At 34.3% G+C, this 23,064-nt stretch overlaps 3 protein-coding genes and 1 non-coding gene across 12 annotated transcripts in view; 1 reads left to right on the top strand and 3 right to left on the bottom strand.

Annotated features, from left to right (window-relative positions):
- Nucleotides 1-1,374: 1,374 nt before the first annotated feature.
- Nucleotides 1,375-6,969, bottom strand: LOC129312140 (uncharacterized). Its single transcript, XM_054954744.1, has 8 exons — nucleotides 6,841-6,969; nucleotides 6,458-6,577; nucleotides 6,301-6,336; nucleotides 6,044-6,181; nucleotides 5,372-5,458; nucleotides 2,439-2,486; nucleotides 2,289-2,365; nucleotides 1,375-1,961 (listed from the first exon to the last, which is right to left on the bottom strand). The coding sequence occupies exons 2-8, from the start codon at nucleotides 6,530-6,532 to the stop codon at nucleotides 1,820-1,822; spliced, it is 603 nt and encodes a 200-aa protein (XP_054810719.1). The 5' UTR covers nucleotides 6,533-6,577; nucleotides 6,841-6,969; the 3' UTR covers nucleotides 1,375-1,819.
- A 1,854-nt stretch (nucleotides 6,970-8,823) lies between these two features.
- The window catches only part of LOC129311101 (U11/U12 small nuclear ribonucleoprotein 59 kDa protein), a 44,191-nt gene continuing 29,950 nt past the window's right edge, over nucleotides 8,824-23,064 (bottom strand). For 3 of the 9 annotated variants that reach the window (XM_054953109.1, XM_054953114.1, XM_054953113.1), the window contains exon 9: nucleotides 8,824-9,356. In XM_054953109.1, the coding sequence (XP_054809084.1) occupies nucleotides 9,278-9,356 (79 nt within the window). In that variant the 3' untranslated portion in view covers nucleotides 8,824-9,277. The other 6 variants (XM_054953111.1, XM_054953112.1, XM_054953106.1 and 3 more) reach the window with 6 other exon arrangements.
- Nucleotides 14,943-15,026, top strand: TRNAL-CAA (transfer RNA leucine (anticodon CAA)). Its single transcript has one exon. It is a non-coding gene; the product is annotated as a tRNA-Leu (tRNA).
- LOC129311103 (probable membrane-associated kinase regulator 6) lies at nucleotides 17,583-18,759 on the bottom strand. The gene is made up of 2 exons (XM_054953115.1): nucleotides 18,117-18,759; nucleotides 17,583-18,027 (listed from the first exon to the last, which is right to left on the bottom strand). Exons 1-2 carry the CDS (start codon nucleotides 18,730-18,732, stop codon nucleotides 18,020-18,022), a joined length of 624 nt encoding a protein of 207 aa, XP_054809090.1. The 5' UTR covers nucleotides 18,733-18,759; the 3' UTR covers nucleotides 17,583-18,019.

The raw sequence follows: 23,064 nt of genomic DNA, 5'->3' as shown, positions 1-23,064 counted from the left end.
AGCCAATTTTTGATCAATCTATTTTTAATTAGTTTCAATGGTTCAATCAAATCAGAATAACAACAAATGTATCTATTTTGATGTCTTACAAGATTAGCGAACCAGTTTCCTCAAATGTGAACCATGCTTGAAAAAACACGCACGCACGCACGCACAAAAGGATAACATCTAACTTCGTGTTATCTTTTTATTAATAAAATTTGCATAAAAAAATTTCTTCTTTTTTTCTTTTGGGTGAAACTGGAAAAGAACATGAGCAAGTCCAAAAGTGAGATGTGTTTTTTTGACCAAAATAGAGATGGGAATAATCCAAGCATGGACCTAAGTAGGGGAAGCTTTCCATTTACAGAGCAAGTCGGCATGGGAGAATTAGGTGTATTCAATCTGCATTTTCTTTTTTCTTTTGAAAGAAGATAAAGTGGCTTTCCCTGATAATGAGTCACGAAACTGATGAGTCTATTGTGGACTATCGTGCCTTAAAGCTTCCATGGATCTACAGTTGCAGAAATTAATTGCTTTTTTTTTTTTTTCAAGAGAGATAGTATATTATGTTTAATCCTGTGGCATTATGGCAATAACTGTCTGTAAAAGATTGAGCAATGATTTGATGTTGATTGCTCACCAATAATTTCTAGCAGCTTTCCTACAGTCACAATGTGTGAAAACATGTGTCCTATGAAGACACCCATATCGTAGTTTATTTTTTTTTCAAGGATGGCCCCACACAATGCATGATTTTCAAACTTGTTTGAGTGCCTGTTGCCACGTGGTTGACTCTTCTTCAATGGATTAGCCACTTGCAGTGTCTTCTACCTGTAACCTCATCACTTATCAGTTGGCACAGTCCTTGTCTTGGAAAAAATGGTTTCCTGAAAGACAATCTCCAATATGAAAGAATCTCTTAAATTCTCTCTCGAATTCTTGAAATAAAAATTAGCCCACGATGACTTGTCATGGCAGCATGTGAATCGCCAAGCATAGAAATCTTCCTCGAAGAGGTCACAGGCCCAAACTTGTAGGACACATAAGTGACCTTGTAACTATATTTGTCCCTTAAAAAAAAAAAGTAATAATTAGATACCTCGATTGACCGTGGGTCATCTGTAAATGTAAATATTCCCCTAGGTGTTATTTGGACCCGTCAACCTATCTGGATCATCGTACTAAAAAAAATGATTGATGAAATTATGAAAGCTGAACATACATGATAAAAATTGCAATTTTAATGTAATACATTTCCTCAACCACGAAGTAACAGTACTCACTGGAATCTGGGGGCATCACAAAAATGCATCTTTCAACTCACAGTAGAGATGCATCTTTCAGGGGAGACAAGGCCAATTTATTTTTTCGACAGAAAGATACAGAGATGAGTTATCTGTGAGCTATACAGTTCAAAGAGCATGATTAGCAAATGGCAACATTTACATCAACAGACAACGCTTGTCTTGTAAGTAAGTGGTTTTACACTTTAAGGCCAAAACATGATGTTTAAGCAAGAAACAAATGACAAGCAAATACATGCCCTGTTCATTTCAGCAGGGACTCATGGTTCAATAATACATCTCCTATCATGCATAAACCAGTTGGCTATGTTTTAAAAGACTGCAAAATCTATTAAGAGGAGCTACATTACTTTCAAAGTTACCAGGTTCATAACTGGTTAAACTATGAACAACTGTGACATAATCCGTCAGAATAACAAGTGGCCAACAGAAAATCGACTAGGGATTTTATATGGATCATACTGGGACAAGTGCCTAAAATTTCGGCCCTGTAACTATGTTCCTAGAATCTTGACACCTGGCAAAAACCAGGATCATACACTGAAAAGACCCCAGTCATAAACCTTGAAGCTTTCAACAGCATGTCTGAAGACCTCAGCCATGGGTACACATCCAGCTTGCACGGCAGGAACAGCTAAGCCAGCACCAACTGTGCCAGCACTCTCACTCAAGGGACTGCAGCAAAAGAGCAACACATAAGTGTCTTGGATACTTGAAAGCTTTCAAGAAAGGGGGGGATTGCAAATAATTGGCCATTTCTTTCAACAAACATGGATTCTCTTCCACTAAAGTGCACCATATGGTAAACCTTAACTAAACCAGTCGATCGCTTTTTGAAGTATGTCCAAGAAAAAACTTAATTGCAGATGTCTCCCGCTACCCCGTAAGGCAATATTGTATTCTCACATATCCGAAGTTAAACTCGCAATACAAATATGGAATCCAAATGCAAGAGAATCATTTGTGTAGCTTATTGGTTAAAAATAAAAAAGTTCCTCATACTTTATAACAATGGGCTCGTATGCAGTGATTAGGACATCAGTGCCAACTCCCTTGAGACGCAAATTTGCCAAATACACCTGAAGAAAGATGACCATGTCAAATTGCCATTTGTAACATTTATAAACAGTTTGAGCAAAAGATAAAACATACTTTCACAATATTTTGTGCTTCCCTTCCTTGCCGTCCTTTAGAACTTGCCTAGTAATGATTACACATGATGAGGATGAGTGAACTAGGAACATAAAAGGGTATCAGGCTCTCACCAAAATAGAGAGCGTGGAGATACTAAAAACATTATCATTTTTCTTCCAGAAATTAATGAACATAAAAATAGTTACTGGCCACAGAGTAAAAGCAAATCTATAAAGATCCATTTTTAAACCTGAGAGACTTTAAACATACATGAAACACAAATTTCCAGAGAATATTGCCTTTGTCAAGCATGATAAATATGAATTAAGTAATAGAACCAATTACTGTTCACAAAAAAACGGAAAGAATGTTTGGCCTACTAGCATGGCTTAAAAAATAAGTTCTGACAGGAGAGAAAATCCTGATGAAATTAATGTCAATTGCAAAGAAAATTAATATGAAGGCAAGGAAGCAGGAAGTGGCAAGTTGTCACAACAGTTCATCTTCTCTCCAATGCAATAAAAAAGAAATTTTACATATTCAGCCCTAGAGTTGTAATACTGTGCCCCTAAAGAAAGACTATTTCAGCTTTTTCTAATATCAAAACTGAGAACTTATAATTTGTTAGCAGCAGCTCGTGGGAAAATGAACAGATTGCAGAAAATTTAGATCCCTTTTTATATCTTAGTCTGTGTATAGGCATAGAGCAAACCCATCAGTTAGGCCCACAGAAAATGGCAGGAAATTTACTCATCCCTCGAGCAAAATCTCAAAAGCAATATATATATATATATATATTAAATTACTAATTAATACTGAGGAATGGATGGGTTGTGGTCTGCAGAATCTCTAGACATTATATTGACAAGCGATCATGCCATAATGCCTGCAGTGCGGTGAACATAATAATTGTGTATTATATTTTCTGTTATGTGTTTTATTCTTATAAGTTGGAGCGCAGGGGTTGCTCCTCAGAACCTACTATTCACCAGCCATATCATCATACAATTCTTCAACTGATTAGATATCATATTGCCTTGATATTCATGCTGATTTAGTGACTGATATTGCAACGCTAAAGGCCAAACCAGATCAGCACAAGTAGAATTTAAGGCCCAACAGCTTAAAGAACTCAAGTCCATCCCTCTTTCCACATCATGTCAGAAATTGGACCTCTCAAGTTAAGCCTAACACTTCAAGCTGGATGCATGAAAAGCTTGCATTTCTTCTTCCAATGGACCAGTCTCTCACAGATGCCACAACTAGCAACATCAAACCTGTAGCAATCTGCCATCCCAATGACCATCACATGCGATAGAACTTTTAACACCAAGTATGTCATGATAAAGAGCTCAAATGAACCCCCACTTGCTAATGGAGATTTAGAATGACAAAATGAAGACGATTGAGCCCAATTAGATACATAAGGAACCAAAATCACTCAAAGAGAAGTGGAAACGTTCATGCCAGGGCACCATTGCAAGACCAGTCCACTCTTTTTAAAGGAAATCACCAATGAAAGGAAGTGCTACCTGAGGCTGAGAAGGAAGCAAATGTTTCAGAAATTCTCTCCATAAACAACAATGTCTCGCACTCAGCTAGAATTGACATCAACCATGAAAATTTTTATTCCAGTTCCAGTAGAAACAGAAAAACCTAGGAAGGTAGAGGGCCAAATCCAATGCAGGAAGGCTACAAAGCAGTGAGTTCATGACCAGAATATGGATTCAAGATCTTGTCCACTCATGGACCCCACGCTCCTAATTTGACATCACAATCTCAGCTCAATTCTTCTTTGTGATCAATTTGTGACATTAGAGGTTTTCTGTCGAGCTTGCTAGCGTCACAACAAGTACTTGTTTGACCCAACCAGTGATCACCATACATAATACACACAACCACCTCCATTCTACCTTTTGTGACTCACAACAAGCACTTATTTGACCCAACCAGTGATCACCATACACACTACACTTAGCCACCTCCATTCTACCCTTTGAACTCATTGCTAGGAGGCTGAGAGACAAGTTTGTTTGGACAAGAGAATCAATAATCGGGATCACATAATTCTGGTTTCCTAGAAGAGACAAAGGTATCAGTTGCAAGGAGTTTCACGTAAACAATTAGCTGGTCCTTTAATCAAATTATTGATTCTGTGGAAGGAACACCCAATGGAAGAGGCAAGTTGGGAAGATTATGTGACCAGTTCCCATGGCTTCAGCGTCAGGGCAAGGTGAACGCCCCCTTCCAAGGGCTAAGTATTGATGGAGTATCTATTAACATGGATCATGGGATAACGGTTGATGTAGAGTGAATGATGCCTTGAATGGGTTAAGGAATGGATAAGCAAATGGCACATTAGGAGAGTGAATAGGAATTAATTTATTTATATTTTTTCTATTGCGTTCAATTCTCATCAATATGAGCATAGGGCAGGAGCAGAGCATGAGTTGTATTTCATATTGAACCTTGATTCTCCCCCTTTTGGATTATTAGAGTATTATCTGTTTAAGATCCTTGCACCTATAGCTTTAATATATTCCTGGATTTATTAGTTTTATGAGTTAAATGCTTGCTCGTATTATCAAGTAAGCATTCTTTCCCTAATTTTCACTCTATATGTATACCGTAGATTCCCCCCCCCCTTTTTTTTCAGTCCAGTATATCTTAGATTTTATTAGAATGCAATCTAAATTAAATGAGGATGAAGTTAAATAGGGCAATGCCATAGTCCCCCAATCTCTATAGAGAAACAAATGGATAAGCAGGAAATAATGTAGACCACAGAAGAGATAATTTATGACTGATAACCATCAAAATAATATTGTCTTTAAGGCAGATATATATATATATATATATACTTGACTCATAACCATCAATTCTGGGGTTACTTAAGATGACTTGGAAACATAGGACCAAGAAAAAAACCAAAACAAGATCGAAAGATGTACCATTTGGCCTATTGCAGTAGTTATAACAGCAGGTATATTATTGTATATTAAACCAGGTGCTTCAAGAACTCCAGACTGCTCAATCACCTGAAATTTTATGGGCAAAATTGATCACACCACACAAAAATGCATCATAAGCAAATAAGATGTTAAATGAACTAAGATGATGGACACCAGTTCTCTTATTCAAGAACCTTCCCCATTGGTGGGGAACACACGCAGGGCACATGAAGCATATCAATTCCTCCATTGAGTCAAATCACCCAGATGATACACAGAAGAAAGGTTACTTGAAACAATGAACAACGCCATGTTATAAATTAGTATTGCCAGGTGCCATGCACATCGTGCCTAACAAGCAACAAATAAACAATACTACACTAAGTGGTGGACTCTGAGTCTTAAAAAAGGTAACGACTAACACAACCTTGCACTCACCGAAGACAATTCAGGGAAAGTAAAACATAAAAAAAATCTCGTATATGGCCATAAAGACAATAACACTCCCAATGCTAAAACATTAAAATATTTAAACCACATATCGATTGAATATTAGCATTAGATAATGAACCATGCTTTGATACACTGAAGAGAGTAGAAGCAAGATACTGCATCTGTAATGGACTGACATTTAACCAATCCTTTAATTGATAGAAATCAAATGAAATATACCACACTTCCTTCGGCATTCTGCTCAGTAGCAAGGTCTTGAAGAAACCATGTAGCACTTCCATCATCGGCAACGTCATGCTTGAATTCTAAAAGTTCAAAGATCAAACTTTCATCTCGGCTAGGGTCTGCAAATGCCTCCTGTAAAGCACTATCAATAAAAATCAGTAGAAGGACCAGCATTTCATTACGGAAAAACAAAAACAAACTCGAAAAAAGGGTGACTTATATGCGTGGCAAAAACAGAGAATACAGCAAACCTGATGATTGGGAACTTCTCGAATGTCGCTAAGATCCTATACAAAGATAACCAAAAATTTAATTTATTCAAAACAAAAACTCACATAGTATCGTTGAAGGTTCATTCAAAATGATTAAAAAAGAACCCGCTCAAAAAATAAATGAATGAACACAGACCTGGAATCGTTGAGGAAACGCGCTTGACAGTTTACCCCCAAATAAAGGACGCTCAGAAACGATGTCTTCTGGCATATTGAACAAACAAACTAAATGTGTAATGGAAAAACCAAGATACTCGTGGTTTATATCAAAGAGAAAATAAGTCAAACTAGCCAGTCAGATTCTCAACAAAACAGAACCCACGAATTTAATTCAGAATGCCTTTAGAAGTTCTTCTTTGTTGATTGAAAATCAACTCTAACCAAGGTAATTAAAAGAATTAAGCACATTCTAGCATACGCAGTACTCAATCCTAAAACAGGAGAAACATCCACGAAAAATTTGCGAATTTAAAGCTACAATGAAAGAAAAACGGCTTTGCTCGGGGAGAAGAAAGGTACTTTGACAGGGACGAAGTATAAGAGAGTGTGAGAAGACTCTAGCTTGTGCCCAAAGGTTATGGCCTTCTACAGATCTACTACCCTCTGCTTCCCCCTCTCCGTTTTTCCTTTATTTGTCCTAACCTTTTTTGGGGTCATACTCATGACATAATGAGCTTGAAGTGTAAGCCAACTAATTTACTTAAATACTTCCTCCATTAAAAATTATAAAATATTTTTAATTAAATTTTATTACTTAATAAAATAATTATTTATTTTTATATTAATTTTATCTTTTTATATTTATCTTTATCAATCACTCTACAATAAATATAAAATTATTTTATTAATAAAAATATTTTTAAAAAAATAATAATTATACATTAAAAGATTAAAAATATTTTACATTTATTAACATTCAACTCTTTAAAAAATATATTATATTTTTAAATAGAGGGATTGTATAGCTTTCATAATTGATTTACCTCTCATTAGATACCTATATAAGTATTTTAATAACAACAATTAAAATTATAATGCATTATTTTTTTAAAAAAAGTAATAAATAAAGTAGAAATATAGTTAAGAAAATAATTATAAAAGTTACACAATATCTTATATTTTGGACCAAACAAGGCTTTTAAAAAATATCATATATTATGATTTAGTGAGTATATATTATCCTCATGTAAGGTTGTAATGTAAGCTAACTCACTAAAATTGATTAATACCAAAGAAAGAAAATTTTATATTTTCATAAAAAATATTTATTTAGCTTAATTCATGAGATTTTATACGTTAGGATTATCATTCCATCAAAAAAATGTTAAGATTATGGGAGAATGGCTTAGAGGTTTCAAAATGATAAATTAATTTAATTTAAGTCTCAAATGTCAATTTTTAAAAATTTGCAGGTTTAACTATCAATTTTACAATTTTGTTATAATGAATTTGAAATTTATATTCTAAATTTTAATAAAGAAAATAAATTTATTTATTCTTCAATTATATTAAAATTTAAAAAATAAATTACAAATTTATTACAATAAAATTATAAAATTAAAAGTCAGACTTATAAATTTTTAAAAGTTAACATTTAAGACTTAAGTTGAATTAAAGGAACCTAAGATTATTGGTCAGATTAGATTAGCCACAAGGTGAATTTTCCAAGCCACCTGGTCCTCGTTTTTTTTTTTTTTGGATAAAGCTGGTCCTCCTATTTTACCTGTGAAAGATTAGAGGTAATTTTATATTTTTTTAATATTTTTATTAAAATATTTTAAATAACCCAAAAGTTTGGTCATCTAATTTTACATAAGATTTTTATTAATCCCTTAACTCTAACATCGTTAGTTTTAAATGATTATTTTTTGTGCCGATCATTATTATTTTTAAAAATTAAACTTAATAAGTTAACATTTGATAATATTTTATCACTATTTAAAAATTTAATTTAAATTTTTTGTGTGATGAAACTAGCAATATCAGGGTTAAATGATTAAAAATATATTTTTAAAATTAAGGGATCAAAATAAATTTGATATAAAATTAGAGGACCAAAAATATATTTTAATCAAATGTTTTTTGATCAAAATATAGCAAGTGTATGTGTAATTTAATTAGAAAATCTTACATTAGGGTAAAAAAATCACACATTCGTTGCACTTTCGATTGAATGATATTACTTTTGTGATAACACTTTTTTTGAAATTTTTATTGACAATATTATAAGTTATAACTTAAGCCGTGTTGAGAATGTGACCTGATGTGGGGGGGTGACTTGAATAAACATTGCTGTCATTAGAGTAACTTGCCGTTGATTTCAGCCTGAATTGTGGGAGATGACAAGTTAGCAAGCCGGCCCATTTTTCATGATTATTTTTTTTTATTTCTACGACTTATTAAATTATCTATCCATCCTAAGTACCTTTTAATTTATATGAAGACAAGATTCCATGTCTTTCAAACAAATTTAGTGATAACATTCGTCATCCATTACATCGATTATCTTATCAAATTGATCATTAAATATTGACCGTTACAAATAGCTATTCTGTCCCCTCGAGAGGAAACAAAAAACGAGAACAAATAAAAATACATCCAGAGTTTTCACCAAAATAAATAAATAAATCCAGAGTTAGAGAGGTTTAAGAACAAATAGAGACAACTGAGAAAATTCATGCGGCACTTTCTCCCTAAAAAAATATGAGATGACATCAGTAAAACAATGCAATTACAGAGTGGGTGGAGCTTAAATATCCTTCTTCAGTGTCTGTACATTCAATGTTGACCTGCAAGTATCATCATGTAAATGTAATTTACACTAATGGTTGCCTTTAGATCTTCCCTCAGCTCTGTAAATCAATATGAACATTTCCTGAAGCTCATATCCCAGCAGAATGGACAAGAAAACACGATACAGGTAAACAATTTAGCAAAAATGACCAAATATATCCATTCAATTAGGCTTCACCAAGTAGGATGCCCAAATCTCATCCGCTGGAGGAGGTGGCTGAACCCAGTGACCTGGTATGCGGCTGTAACAAGATGCAGTAAATAAGGAAACAGATCAGATAATTGAGCTATTCAAATGCACCAGATCTATAAGGAACATATACTCCAATAGTCATTTTGGGTACACAACAATACACTTAAATTACATGCAAGACTAGATGCGGGTCTCCACAATTTGCACAAAAGCCAATGAAAGTCAAACATGTCAAAATACTATTTATAAGCCATATCTTCCTACAGGATTTATAGATCCATAGATATAGATGCTTCATTTTTTGTAAGTTCATCTCGTTATGTCCTGCATTCATGTCAGTGTTCACGCTTTAAGTTTTTGACATTTTATACTTAACGATGTTTCTTGTTAGGCATACAGGAAAAGATGCAAGAAACAATGGTGCTGCGGAACTAGAGGAATAAATGCAAGAAAAATGAAAAAACATAAAAAGTCATGACAGCGGCACAGAAAAAATGAAACAATATGTAATACTGCAAATAGCATTATAATTAAATATTGTAAAATGTGGTGACGACTTGGGTCATAGATCATTAATATTCTGATGGCTTTGATCCATATCTTCCATCTGTCTTTCAAGTTATGATGATTTAAGCAGAAGGAATATTTACTAATAATAAAAGTGGTAGCCGAATAACTTAGGGCTTGTTTGGTAACCTATTTTGGGAACAGCTTTCTGTTCTCTAAAACAAAAATATAAACAAATCTGTTTGGTAATGTATTTTCAAAAAAAGTTTTGGAGAACAAAAAAATAAAATATTGTTTTGAAGAATAGAAAAATAAAAACATCTTTTAGGTGTTGTAGGATTATTGTTTTGGAGAATAAGGAAGAATGAGAAAAATACCTATTTTCATTATCTTTTTCTTCTCAAAACATGGAACATCTTCTACAAAACACTAATTCTCAAAACAATAAAAAAAAAAAAAAAAAGTTCCAAACGGACCCCTAATTATTCTTACCTTCCTCCTGGTCTGATGTAAGCATCCCATCCTCTTCTAACCTGCATGAGATTATTTAAAAGCTTTAATAATCAAGTGGAACTTACAGCACACAAGTCCAAGTCAAACATGCATACAAACAACAGACTCTAATATAGGGTTATTATCAGTTCAGCTTAGTAAAACATGCAGCCTTCATGCCAAGATAACAGAAATCGTCATTGATTACAGACATATGAGAAGAAAGTACCAAGAGATTCTATGTTGAAAGCCATACAGAATTTGATTGGAGAGGAAGTAATTAGAATTTACTTCGATAAGTGTGCCCATATCACTGTTGCTGCCATGATAATAATGATAGAATTCAATTGGTAAGTTAGTGACACCATCATATGCTCCCCTACTGCCATGTCCGTCAGATCCTTTTTTACTAGATTCCTTCTCATCAACTGCAACAAAGCCCTTTTCATCTGCACCGGTAGTTTTCTGCTCTTTGCTCTCCTGGAGATCATTATCATCAATGCTCGGACCTTTTAAAATATCTCCTTGATTTTGAATGGATTTTCTGGATTCCTCTGCAGACACGATCGCTTCTCTAGCAGCATCAGTATCAGCGGCAGCTAAAGCTTGGCGCTCCTCTTCCTCAACTGCAGCTTGAACCCTTTCAAGAAACTTATTGTCCTCCTCGGGAAGAAAGTAGCCTGTAAATATTTAATTTAAAAAAAGAACATATTATTATGGTAATCGAGCAATGCGATTTCTTTTTTTTTTCTTTTTCAACCATTACTGAATATTAAATGTGTGAATAATAATCTCTATTTATTCCAGAATTTATGATAAAATTAAGAACTCTGATAGAACAGGCAACTGAAAAATTGACAAAGAAAGCATATTGAACAAGTTTGCTATTACATTAACAAATTAAAAAATGTATGGTTCCACATTAGTAATAAAACTTTTTGTCTTAGATATCATTTGTGAGGCATTTTTTATTAAAAATAAACACTCAGCTGCTTTATGAGCCTAAAAGTCTTCACAGAAATAGTGTACAGGAAAGTCTTATAGTTGACCAAGAAAAGCCACAATGAGTCATCATGGGCAATAAAAATGCTATAAACTAGAAGCAGAGTGATTTTCTCATGCATACCTTGTCTTTTCATCTTCTGGATCCTGATGGACCGCAACTCTTGCAGCTTCTCCACTATTAAGAGTAGTTCAAGCTGAGATACGAAACAATTGTTAAAAGGGATTGCCAATGCAAGGGAGGAATGGATGGAGAAGCAAAGAGAGATCGTGTGGTCTACATTGACCAAATAAGTATATGTACAGAGAAAATTCATGAATATGATTGTATTATTATAGAAACCTTGAATTCTACACAAAGGTGAGATTACCCACCAATAAAGTGTTACCAATGACCAGAAGACCATAATGGATGCTGGGAAGGCAACAAAGCAGCAAACAGTAATTGAAATGAGTGAACCAGGAATGCCAGTTTGCATTTGAAATCATCATCATGGTGCAAGAGAATGCCAAGACAACAGAAGAACATGGGCTAAAATGATAATAAAATGATAAGGATCAAATATACCACAACGTAAATCAATCTATACAATTCATTAGCATTGGGTAATAATTTAAGCAATTAACAATCATGGAATTTCATGTAGAATGAGTGGCAAAGTTCTAGAAAGTTATCAGAAATCCCAGATGAGCAATGTTTTAGTTTCCTATTGACCAAGAAGAACATGATTAAGCTGCATAGAAACTCACCTCAGACTCCAATTTCTTTTTCTCTTCTTTGGCTTTGAGCTTTGCAATTTCTTTCATCCTTTCCACCTGCAAATAAACACGCTACAGGTGCTAATAAAAGTAGCATTGCAGCCTCATGTTTGCAAGGTAGCCGAAAGACAATAAACAACCATGATGAAGCAGTTTAAATTCTCACGTCTTCAACATTAAATACCCACAAAACATGCAGTTTCACTGGGACTATCTGGAACTAAAGGTATTCAATTAACGATGCTCTTAAAGGAGGAAGTGCATAGGTAATATGAACAATACAATGATAAATTCTATGTATTTTTTCTGATAAGGTGGGGAACAATGACAATAAGTTCTAAATAACTATTCAAGTTTATTTATGTAGTCATCCAATTTCAATAGATGTATTGGCAGAGTCTGCCTATGGTGAAGCCGCTCATGTCTTGTCAGTGACAACAGATGTTTATGATTGTGTTCCACATTAGTTTTCCTCAACTGGTTAAATCAAGTATAAATCCATTAGAAAAGTCGTAAACGAAATATGTCTGACTTTAGCAGCTGTCAGTCAATCCAAACGTAACAGAAACTAAACTCAATGAGGAGATATTTGAATAGAAAAATAGGGGCAAAATAATGGAAGCATTTAGCAATTACATAAATAATCTCTAAACAAATCTCACTTTTGATTACCAGATGGAGGGAAAATAACAGCTTAGTTCACAAAAATTTAAATTACCTTTTTATTTGCAATGTCCTTGGCAATCTCTTTCGCCATCCATTCATTAGCTTCTTGGTCAATTTGGTCAAATTGCTCACGCTCCTAGAGTTTACAACATAGAAGTAAAAACAAAAACAAAAAAAAACAAAAACAAAAAATGATTAGCAGTTTACAATAGTAGAAGAGGTGAAACATATATAAAATGAAATGCTTTGAGAATCCGACCAAAAAAAAAAAGAAAGAAAGAAAGAAAAGAACCTTTGCCAGCATTTCTGCAATGCGCTTCCGCTTCCTTTTTCTCCAGATTTTATTCCTTTTACTCTTCCGCAGTTTATTTTCCAACCTAGCAGGTGCAGATTTCTCCTCCCATGGACTTGTTTCATCTGCAATATATCTGAATGGCTCCAGTTGAGCTCTTAGCTTTAACATCAAAGAGTTGGCTGCTTCAACTGCCAGTGATTCTTGAGTTTCCAAACTAACCCTTCTGTCTTCAAGATATTTTTGAAACTCAGAAACAGAAGCCTCGGCTGATCCATCTTTTGCATCTTCTGCAGACCCTTTGCCCTCTTTGATCATCATCAGCATCTCCAGTTCCTTTTGCCTGCAGAAATACCATTTGATCATGGTAAATAACATAAAACAGCATCCACCAATCAAGCTGATATAAGAATAACGTACATTGCCTTTGCAATATTGAGAGTATCTTGCAATTCACTTAGCTGATTGCGCACATTTCTGTTGTTCCAAAAAGCACTTGAATTTGGTGGATCAGGTGGTAACAATGGGAACCAAGGAGGAGGAGGACGCGGCGGTTGTGCAAATTGAGAAGAAAATGGATTCATTGTCAATGCTAAGTTCAGTGAGATTAAGAGTCTGCAAATCATAACATTAAGAAACATCAATTGCAGCAACTTGGAAAAAAACAAGACAGAACCTTAGGTTATTAGTGTAAATTAAACAATACAACAATAACAAGTCTAATCTCACTTAATGGAATTGGCTACATAGATTGCACGAGCCATTGTACTCTGTTATCAATCAAGTTTTTTAGAAATATCATAAGCTGGGAGGTCTCGTTCAACAACTTGTACAAATGTTTTCTTTGATCTTCCTCTATCCTCTTTGCTAGGCTCAAGGCTTTATCAGTTGCTCTTGTTCAACAATAGGCTTTATCAATTATGAGCTTGAAGCAAAAGCAAAAATGAGAAAAACCCAAAAGGCACTGTCAAAACTCAAAACAGGTGAATGATTCGAGATGATGGTTAAATTACTATTTCAAGACTGACTCGTAGCTTCATGATATTTTAGAGAAGCAAACAACACCACCACCATGGTTAATCCACATCCGTACACCAAGCTACCAAATCATGAGATTGTGACAAACTTGAGAACGATTGCTCCAAATTTTACCATAAAAAGAAATGCAGGTTCAGCTGCAAACAGCTATATAAGTAATTTAGCAATAACCAAATATACCTCAAATATTAATAAGGAACGCATATGAGCCACAATTAAATACTAGGTGTTGAAGAAAATGCGGTGAAACAAGGAATAGCTGATCAACAAAACTCCTATACAGACTAGCAAAGTTACTAAAATTAAGTGACACCACCCATTCAAGAAGAAAGAGGGGATTCATATAGGCATTTCTTATTAGATGGCTGTAGATGCCGTCTGGTGATTCTGAAGTAGGTTAAGCTCTACTAGATTAAAGGTAAACTCTAAGAAGCATTTTCTGGAATAAAAAAAGAATAACATTAAACATAACCTTTCAAGTAAGAATCATATGAATTCGTGCATCATTGAAGGCCAACCTCAAGGGAAACAGAGGGAACATACGCAATAAGCGAAGAAAGAAAGAGGGAGAAGAACTACAGTCGAACAGGCCTCGGAAGATGATGTGGTCCACTGACAGTTGCAGATCCAAACAAACATGAAAAGCAGCAGGAAAGGAGGAAAATAAAGAGTTTAAAAGACCAACCTTTCGGTGCTGCCCAAAACCGATATCAATGTGGTGTTTTTAGTGGGTTTCTCTCACCAGGTGAGTCGCCAGAGGCGGTCAGAACAGTGAACATCCGAAGGAGGGGGGGCAAGGAGAGGTCGCGGATTGTAAGAACTGTGAAGAAAACTGTATAATAAAACACGGTAGAAAGCGTAACATGACTACACAAACATGTCAGGATGGCCGAGTGGTCTAAGGCGCCAGACTCAAGTTCTGGTCCTCGTGAGAGGGCGTGGGTTCAAATCCCACTTCTGACAATCCGTTGCCTTGTCAAGTTCCACTGCTTCATTTCTTTTTTGAAAAAAAATCTTTTGCTCTCACAATTTGAATTTTGTTGAAATAATAATAATAACAATACACATAAATGTGGTAATAATTCTATAATAATAACAAATTGTTTCCAAGTTGATTTAATCAATTTTTTTATATTTAAATTTAATTTGTAATCCCACTTCTGACAATTCGTTGCCTTTTTAATTTCCACAGCTTCATTTTTTTTGAAAAAAAAAATCTTTTGCTCTCACAATTTGAATTTTGTTGAAAAAATAATAATAATACGCATAAATGTGGTAATAATTCTATAATAATAATAAATTGTTTTCAAGTTGATTTAATCAATTTTTTATATTTATTTTAATTTGTAATTTAATTCTATAACTTATATTGTCATGATTAAATTATTTTAAGTTTAGATTTTGTCATCGTCATCAAATAGTCAACATTAAAATCATTCAACTACAACCAAAATAGGAGAGAGAGAACCAATGTCTAAAAAAAGTGTTAAGGTGTAAAAATGTGTAAATTGTTTTTTCAAAAAATTTTAGTATTTTAAAATTGGTCGGGAAGCCGTTAACTTTATAAAAGAGATCAATTTTCCCAATCTGCTAAGTTCTAAGTTTACTAAGTTTTATCTTGACATTAACTATTAAGTTTTAAGCTTAATGGATTTAGAATTTAATGGATTGAGAAATACTGATATTTTTTTATAAAGTTTATGAATAACATGTAACATTGCTAACAATGATATTGAAAGGAAAAAAAACTTGAGTACGGCTAGATTGGGAACAATGGAAAGGACAAGAAGACGATTTCACAAGATGTTAAAAAAAAAAAAAATCCCTGAGAATTCAAGGCAAAGCAATCCAGAACATTCCTTCGGTTTGGATTTAAGCCAAGACATATAACATTTTCCTTTTGCTCTCTAAAAAAGAAAAGAAAAGAAAAAGAAAAGAGCCACAAGCAAATTTAAGCTTCGTTATCATGTGTTGCAACTGAATCTTTATGATAAGACAATAACAATAGTATTAGCAGAGACATACTCAAAAGAAAGGAGATGGTCCCAGGAGGTTGTTTTCTTATTGGGACCCTTCACGAGGAGTCCATTCCTGAAGAAGCTAACAAGGCTGGAGAAGAACATGGCCATTGGCTCCTAAGACATTGTCTATACCCAGAGTTGTTGACAAATGCATGTGTTCATCACGTGGGTGGTTGACCAATGGAACTTGGCGCAGGTTTGCTCTGTCTTCTTCACTTTTCAATTGAATTTAGTCCAGGTTACTTCAAGTTTTATTAAAATATTTGAAAATTTTCTTGAATCCTATTATGCTCCCTTCTCACGCGGGCTTATACTGTATTCTTCTCTCTTTCTTGCTGAAGCGAATATAAACAATAGTAAGTATCAGTCAGAAACAGATTAGAATGTGGTTAGTTATTTAAGAGAGATTTATAGTTTTCCTCATGACTATCAATAGCAGTATGAAATTTACGACAAACCGTATTATTCCCACATGAGGGCCCACCTTGTTGGATATCATATGAGAACAATGTTAGGTTTCATCTAAGTATAGTTGGAAGTTGTGGTTTTGGACGGGTCCATCAATGTCTAGAGAATGTTTGAACAAATGCCGGAATGAGAAGGATGGGCAACTTTTCTATGAGCACAAGTAAATGCAGTGCAGCGACACTTTGTCCTGACTTGTTAGGCAAACTTGCAAGCAATAAGAGGGAATCATGTTCACAGTCAGTGTCACTTTCTAGTGGTTAATCATGGATAAGTGAGGAAGAAACTTTCAAGAAGATTGGCATGTCCCTTGTTCCCTTCTTATCTATCTTGATAGTTTCTACAACCAGAAGATGAAAATAAACCAACCTGTGGTGAAGATTGACAAGCTCCAATGAGGGCCCCAGTCGTGAGAGTTGAAGAAAAAAATTATGTTTTCTGTGAAATTCTGGGTTGGTCTTGATATATTCTACCTTACGTTTGGGCATTTTAAACAGATTTAAAAAAAAAAAAATCATCATATGTATGTCAAATGTGTTCCCCATTGATATTGATTTCCAATACACTTCAATGCTTCAATTTCTTTTATGATTTACTTAGCTTGCTGACTTTTTTTATACTAAATTGAATCTTCTTCTCAGTTTACTTTTCCCCATTCCATTTAAGAATTGTTCAACTTCAAACAGGTACTCCACTTTTGAATTTGTGTTTAACAACATATACTTCTTGGTTTTGTTCTCACCTAGCGAATGACACATCATCTGGTAATAAGAAAGTTATAGAGCATGATTTTATGGTGAATGGTGTCTGAAAAATTAGTGATCAATAAAGTCAAATTATCTTCCATGTAGTTAACTTCAGTGGATAAAACATTTGTCATATTGAAGTGCCATTATATCTCTTCTATTTTTAATATTTTGTCTACAAAAGGGAAGATTTTGAAGGTTTCCAAAACGGCATTAGATCAGATAATCTTTCTGGCAGCTCTTCTGTGTAAATCTATGGCAAACTGATATTTCATGGGGATTGCTCATATTGATGGAAATATGTTTCTTTCATTCTTTTGTCATGATTCACTAACTGGATCTCCAATTTTCTGTTGCAGAACATTTGTGTGAGAACACCAAGTCCATCACTTCTTTAGATGAATTAAGAGTGAAGACGAGCTAGGAAAGTGCTGGAAAATTGTTATTCTTACATCAGAAAAGCAGACAGTGATTAATTTTTATGCTTCTCCAGTCTTCACAACTTCTACTATAAAACTTGTTGTGATGATACTCACTGCAGCTACATCTAAGAAAACATCTCTCAGCAGAAAAATATATGTAAAATCCATGAGTGAAGAAGGCACGAGAGAGAGAGAGAGAGAGAGAGATCAAGTTGGTCTGCTTGAGCAGCGTCCGTGCAGATCTAGAACAACCAAACTCTCTTCCCCCTTCTACTATTCTCTTTGCTTTATCTGCTGAGAAATCAGTTTCCTGGAAACAAGGAGAGAGAATAAATAAACAAGTTTCAAGTTTAACAAACTAGGAAATTAAACGAAGGAAAAGAAAAGGCATAATTATACCTATTGATTTTTTGCAGTGAAGGACGGCTTCATAAATTGAGTTCTCATAATCAAACAAATCACCCATGGAGTAAGCTTTAACTGATTTTGGAGATGCTTGCTGTGAAATGCTCCAACTCTTCACTTCCCACTCTGTCTTCTCAAAATCACCAACTCTAGTACTTTTCCATGAGCACCCCACTCTCCGGCATAATTGCTTAAAATACCCAAAGCTGCTTCTCAAGATTTTCTGTGTGGATTTTCTCCACTTTGTGAGGAACCCATGATGATGAGTCCCCACGCTTCTTGGAGAAACAATTCCTGAATAAAAGAAAGAACTAGGCATGCTTTGTGTGGAATAAGGAGTATTGCAATATTCCACCTTTGAAGGATCACCATACACAGGTCTGATAAAGCCATCAGAGAAAAGCTCATCAGCATGAACAAAACCAGTAGGTGGCAAGTGATCGAGTGAAAAGTCAAAGTTAAAGCTCTGGGGTTCTGCCATTATTAAACCTTCGGAGTTCATGGAAGCTCTGAGAGACTCCTCATCAAGGCCATTGACAGGAAGCTTAAAGTCTGATGATAGCCAACTGTATGAAAAGCTATCTGTGGCCAGAGGCAGTGAGGATTCCATTAGAAACAGGGAATACCAAACTTACATGTGTTGTTGGTAAGCTATAAATATATAATAGAATGTTAGAGTGACAAAACAAAATAAGAGGACCACAAGAGGGAAAAGCCTTGTCTATTCTGTCAAGCAGGGAACAAATGAAATGATACGAATACGCAAACTGAATTGACTTCTATATACATATACCAAGTTTATCTTGCTCTCTCATCATTTAGTTATGGTTGTCTGCAATTTCAATTAGACTGGGAAGGTAAGATGAGCCACCCGGTGAGAGAGAATAAAAATGGGGACAAAAAGATGAAAAGGAAAGGTTTGTCCAGTTAACTTGGTTTGATTTCTTTTCCATTTCAAGCTACTGCGGTATGAAAAGGAAATGGAAAACTAGAATAACGAAGCATGATAAATGCCATATTTATGACGTTAAAATGGCTTTTTGAAGTTTGCAGGGACAGAGCATGAAGAATGGCGTGAAGTATGGTGACTGTGGCGTCAAAATTATTCTTAAAATATTCACACACAACAGAACTCCCATGTAGCTTTTATACGCATGAGAAATTTAAGAAGTTGCTTGTGACAGAACATCTACCCTGTTCATACTCAAAAGGATTAGCGCAATTGGTTAAAGCAAGGACGCCCCCATTTATCAATTCTGGTTCAATTCTTGGGGAAATATTACGTAAGTGTGTTTTGAAGATCATTAAAGGAGGAGATTTAGATTCGGTATTTATAAAGATCAAGTAAGATTGAGGTGGACTACTAGGTGTTACCTTTAGCCCCTTGCCTGGTCTCTGTGCATCTAGGCCTTCCCAATGTACAAGAATAGGTTTGGCTCAATCCCAATGGAAAAAATTATACCTTCGTCCATAGTATATTATTTCCCCGATAAGCAATATTAGTATCAAAAGTAACAACTTTTTTCAAAATTACAAATGTTCAATAATTAGGCATTATGTTTATATAGTATTAAGTTAACATATCAGTTTAAATTTTAAATAAAACTAATGCTTTGTTTGGATGCACAGGAATTTGGATTTGAGTCATATCCATCATTTGAGTAATTAAAAATGTACATATTTGAATTTTGTTTGGATTTGCTCCAAATTCAAGTTCTATATTAATCTTTTTATAATGTGAAATTTTTTTTTAAATCCCTATTATTTTAAATCCTACCTTAATCTTTTTGTAATTTGACTAGTCTATCGGTGGTGCCAAATAGGACCAAATTGCCAGCAGTGACTAAGGCTGGGTTGTTGCTGCCATTGATTAGGATTGGGTTGTCATCGCAACCAGGACTGGCCAGAATTGAACAACCGACATCCATTAAGACTAAACTGCATGAACCAACTGGATTATTGACGCCGATTAGGACCACAGTTTTGGTGACGACTAGGATCAAATGATTAACTTCCATCGTGACCAAACAACCGACACCGACCAGGACTGAACAACAGCTTGAGACAGGGATCTAAATGCTGGCTGCCACCGTGACTAGAATCGAAATAGACAGCAGCTTGCAAGAGGGATTTGAATGTCGACTCCTATTGTGAATAGGATCAAATAGAAGACCTTAACCAAGAACAGACCACCGGTGGTCCGATCTCAATCTCGATTATTGTTGGTGGTTCGATCCCAATTGAATTTGTCAAACTCAATCACGGTGGGATCGAATCATCTGATCCCAGCTATTTAGTCCTGGTCGACTCCGGTGATACTGTCTTGATCAGCTCCAGTGGTCTTGTCCCAGTTTGTGCTGGCTGTTTGATCTTGATGGAAGTCGGCCATCCAATCCCAATTGTCGCTTGCACTCTTGTCTTAGTTGGCTTTAATGGTCCAGTCTTGGTAAAAGTCGGCCATTCAATCTCGGTTGTCATCAATGATTCTGTCCCAATTGGCATCAACGATCAAGCCCCATTTGATGTTGAAGTTTCAATCCCAGTAGAAGTCGACCATCTAGTCCTAATGGAAGGCTGCTGTTCAATCTCGATAGGTGTTGACAGTTTAATCTCAATGGAAGTCGGTTGTCCAAACTGTCAACTTCGATGAAGACTAGATTGTCAATGTTATTTGAGTTGCTTTTAAATTCAAACATAGAATTTAGAATTTGAAATTTTATTTGAGATCCAAACAAAGAATTTTAATATTATAATTTAAAATTTTTTATATCATCTAAACAAAGAATTTAGATTCTATAAATTTCAAATGTGAGATTTCAAATATAAAATTTTAAATCTAAATTTTCAACTCAAATTCACTCATCCAAACATAACCTAAAAGATTAAAAGATTGAATTCTTAATTTTTTTCATAATAATAATAAATTTAATTTATCCACATGATATATCAAGAAAAACAATTAATAACATCAATACTACTCATAAAATGTACACACGTGTGTGTGTGTACATCGAGTTATATTTCTAAAAAATTGGATTTATACAATACAATTTAATAAAGTTTGTGTGAATTGAATATCAGTTTGTTTAAAGTATTATAAGGTAAGAATCTAGAAGCAAATCAATACATTTTTGTTGAAAAAGAAAAGCGGCACAAGTCCAAAAGGTATAATGCTATGCAAGAAATGGTTGGTTTGTCTGCGGTAGCAACAACTCCATAGTTCACAAGCAAACAGGAAAAAAAGGATGGACCATTGATAGAATCATGGCTTTTTGTGATGGTGCATTGTATTAGATGGCTTTGTTAACCCCATGTGACACTCACGATAATCTATGACATGTTTTTTGTGAATTTTGAGCAAGTTTGAGTAATGTGTTTCATGTTTTGCTGCACAAGTTCAACAACTAATAACTTGTCATCCTTAATTTTTTGTGAATTCTAAATGATTAATAGTATGTTTCATGTTACGCTGCATTGGTAGAACAGCCAATGTTTGTTAGGAAAAATATAATTGTTAGTTTGTATATTTTTTTAATGCGTTTTTGTATCAGTATTATACTTTTTTGCATTTCTCCCAATGCTGTGAGTTTCATATATTGTAACGTTAGTTTTTATCATCATTACAAAATTAAATTTAATGATGTATACATAACTCCATTAATTTTATTGCTAAATTGGTAAGATTATGATTAGTTAAACATTGTATGAGTAGAAGTCAAAAAGAAGAAAAAATTGGAATTTCACTTAAACAACAAAAGGTACAAGCGCATCAGAAGTTAAATGTGAGAAGGGGATTAAGGCATTAGACCCCAGTAGCCCCTGCTGAGGTGGATGTCATATTTCATTTTCAGAAATTGATGAATTAATTTATATTTTTTTAGAAACATTATAAATTAATATTTTGATATATTTAGAATGAATCATGAAGGAATATCAAATTGAAACTCACTATTTAAGTGTATTTTTTTAAAATTCATAAAAAAATAACTAAATGAGTTGGTGGGTTAGCTTATTTGACTCACAAACCCTTAAGGGTTGGGTTGGAATTTTTCCAACTCATATGAGAATGAGTTTAACCCAACTCAACCCACATTTCTCTTAACCAATATGGTCCGTGTTGGCTTATATCCTCACCTCTACCCTCAGAGCTCAAAACTCACTTCTTACAACTCCAATCGAGTTTCCCTTCTTCCAAACACCTAATAATATCTAATAGTATCTTAATGGACTTTATTTTTGAACCAGCATGATCCCTTTCCAAGAAAACCCACTCAACCAAAATTAACAGTAATAACTTTGAAGTTTTAGCAACCAAATTTACACCTAAAAGTTTCTTTTGCAACTTTTTACCAAATATCTAATATGCGACATTCCAAACCAATCAATCAAACACGTAACCCTTAATTTTTTTATCCAACTATCTTCAAGCATCTAAATATGACTTCTAAAACGATAATATATTTTATAAATTTTTAACCTTGTAACTCTCAATAATCTAGAGTTCAGATAAGATCTCAATAACTTCTTAAATGCACTCCTTTGCAAAAACCTAATTTAAACTTACAAATAATAATGTCCAAGCCTAAATCACGCTTAGGGATTAGTGCATCATCTTCAATTAGCTCACATTCATAATCATCAGGAACACCCCATGGATCACTCTGTAATAAGAAATGGTAGGGAAGATAAACCAATCATTTTCCTTCAACAATTGATGCCTAACACTTTGAAGGTTGACCACTGAAATCATATTTGTTGGTTACTTTATACTAACAAAAGATAGATAAGAGGAAAAGACATTATCTGTTAACTAAATGAGAATAATGATACAATGACACTTTGGAGAAGCTCACTAAATTGGATCATAGTATCTGTATATTGAAAATGTTTTTGGCTCCATTATGTATGTAATTTAATGTTAAAATATATGGCAGTGGTAACA

The sequence above is a fragment of the Prosopis cineraria genome, unplaced genomic scaffold (genome assembly GCF_029017545.1).
Source record: "Prosopis cineraria cultivar Desert tree isolate PC_DT_omini unplaced genomic scaffold, ASM2901754v1 PC5, whole genome shotgun sequence".
Lineage (NCBI taxonomy): Eukaryota > Viridiplantae > Streptophyta > Magnoliopsida > Fabales > Fabaceae > Prosopis > Prosopis cineraria.
This window is presented reverse-complemented; position numbering and strand designations above follow the sequence as displayed.

Bases quoted from the DNA above. Each gene is read 5' to 3' on its own strand.
- LOC129312140 (XM_054954744.1), bottom strand. From the start codon at position 6,532: ATGCCAGAAGACATCGTTTCTGAGCGTCCTTTATTTGGGGGTAAACTG. The intron at 6,337-6,457 runs GTCTGTGTTCAT...ATCTTTGTATAG, and splicing joins CGTTTCCTCAACGATTCCAG to GATCTTAGCGACATTCGAGA. The intron at 6,182-6,300 runs GTTTGCTGTATT...AGTGCTTTACAG, and splicing joins GAGAAGTTCCCAATCATCAG to GAGGCATTTGCAGACCCTAG.
- LOC129311103 (XM_054953115.1), bottom strand. From the start codon at position 18,732: ATGGAATCCTCACTGCCTCTGGCCACAGATAGCTTTTCATACAGTTGG.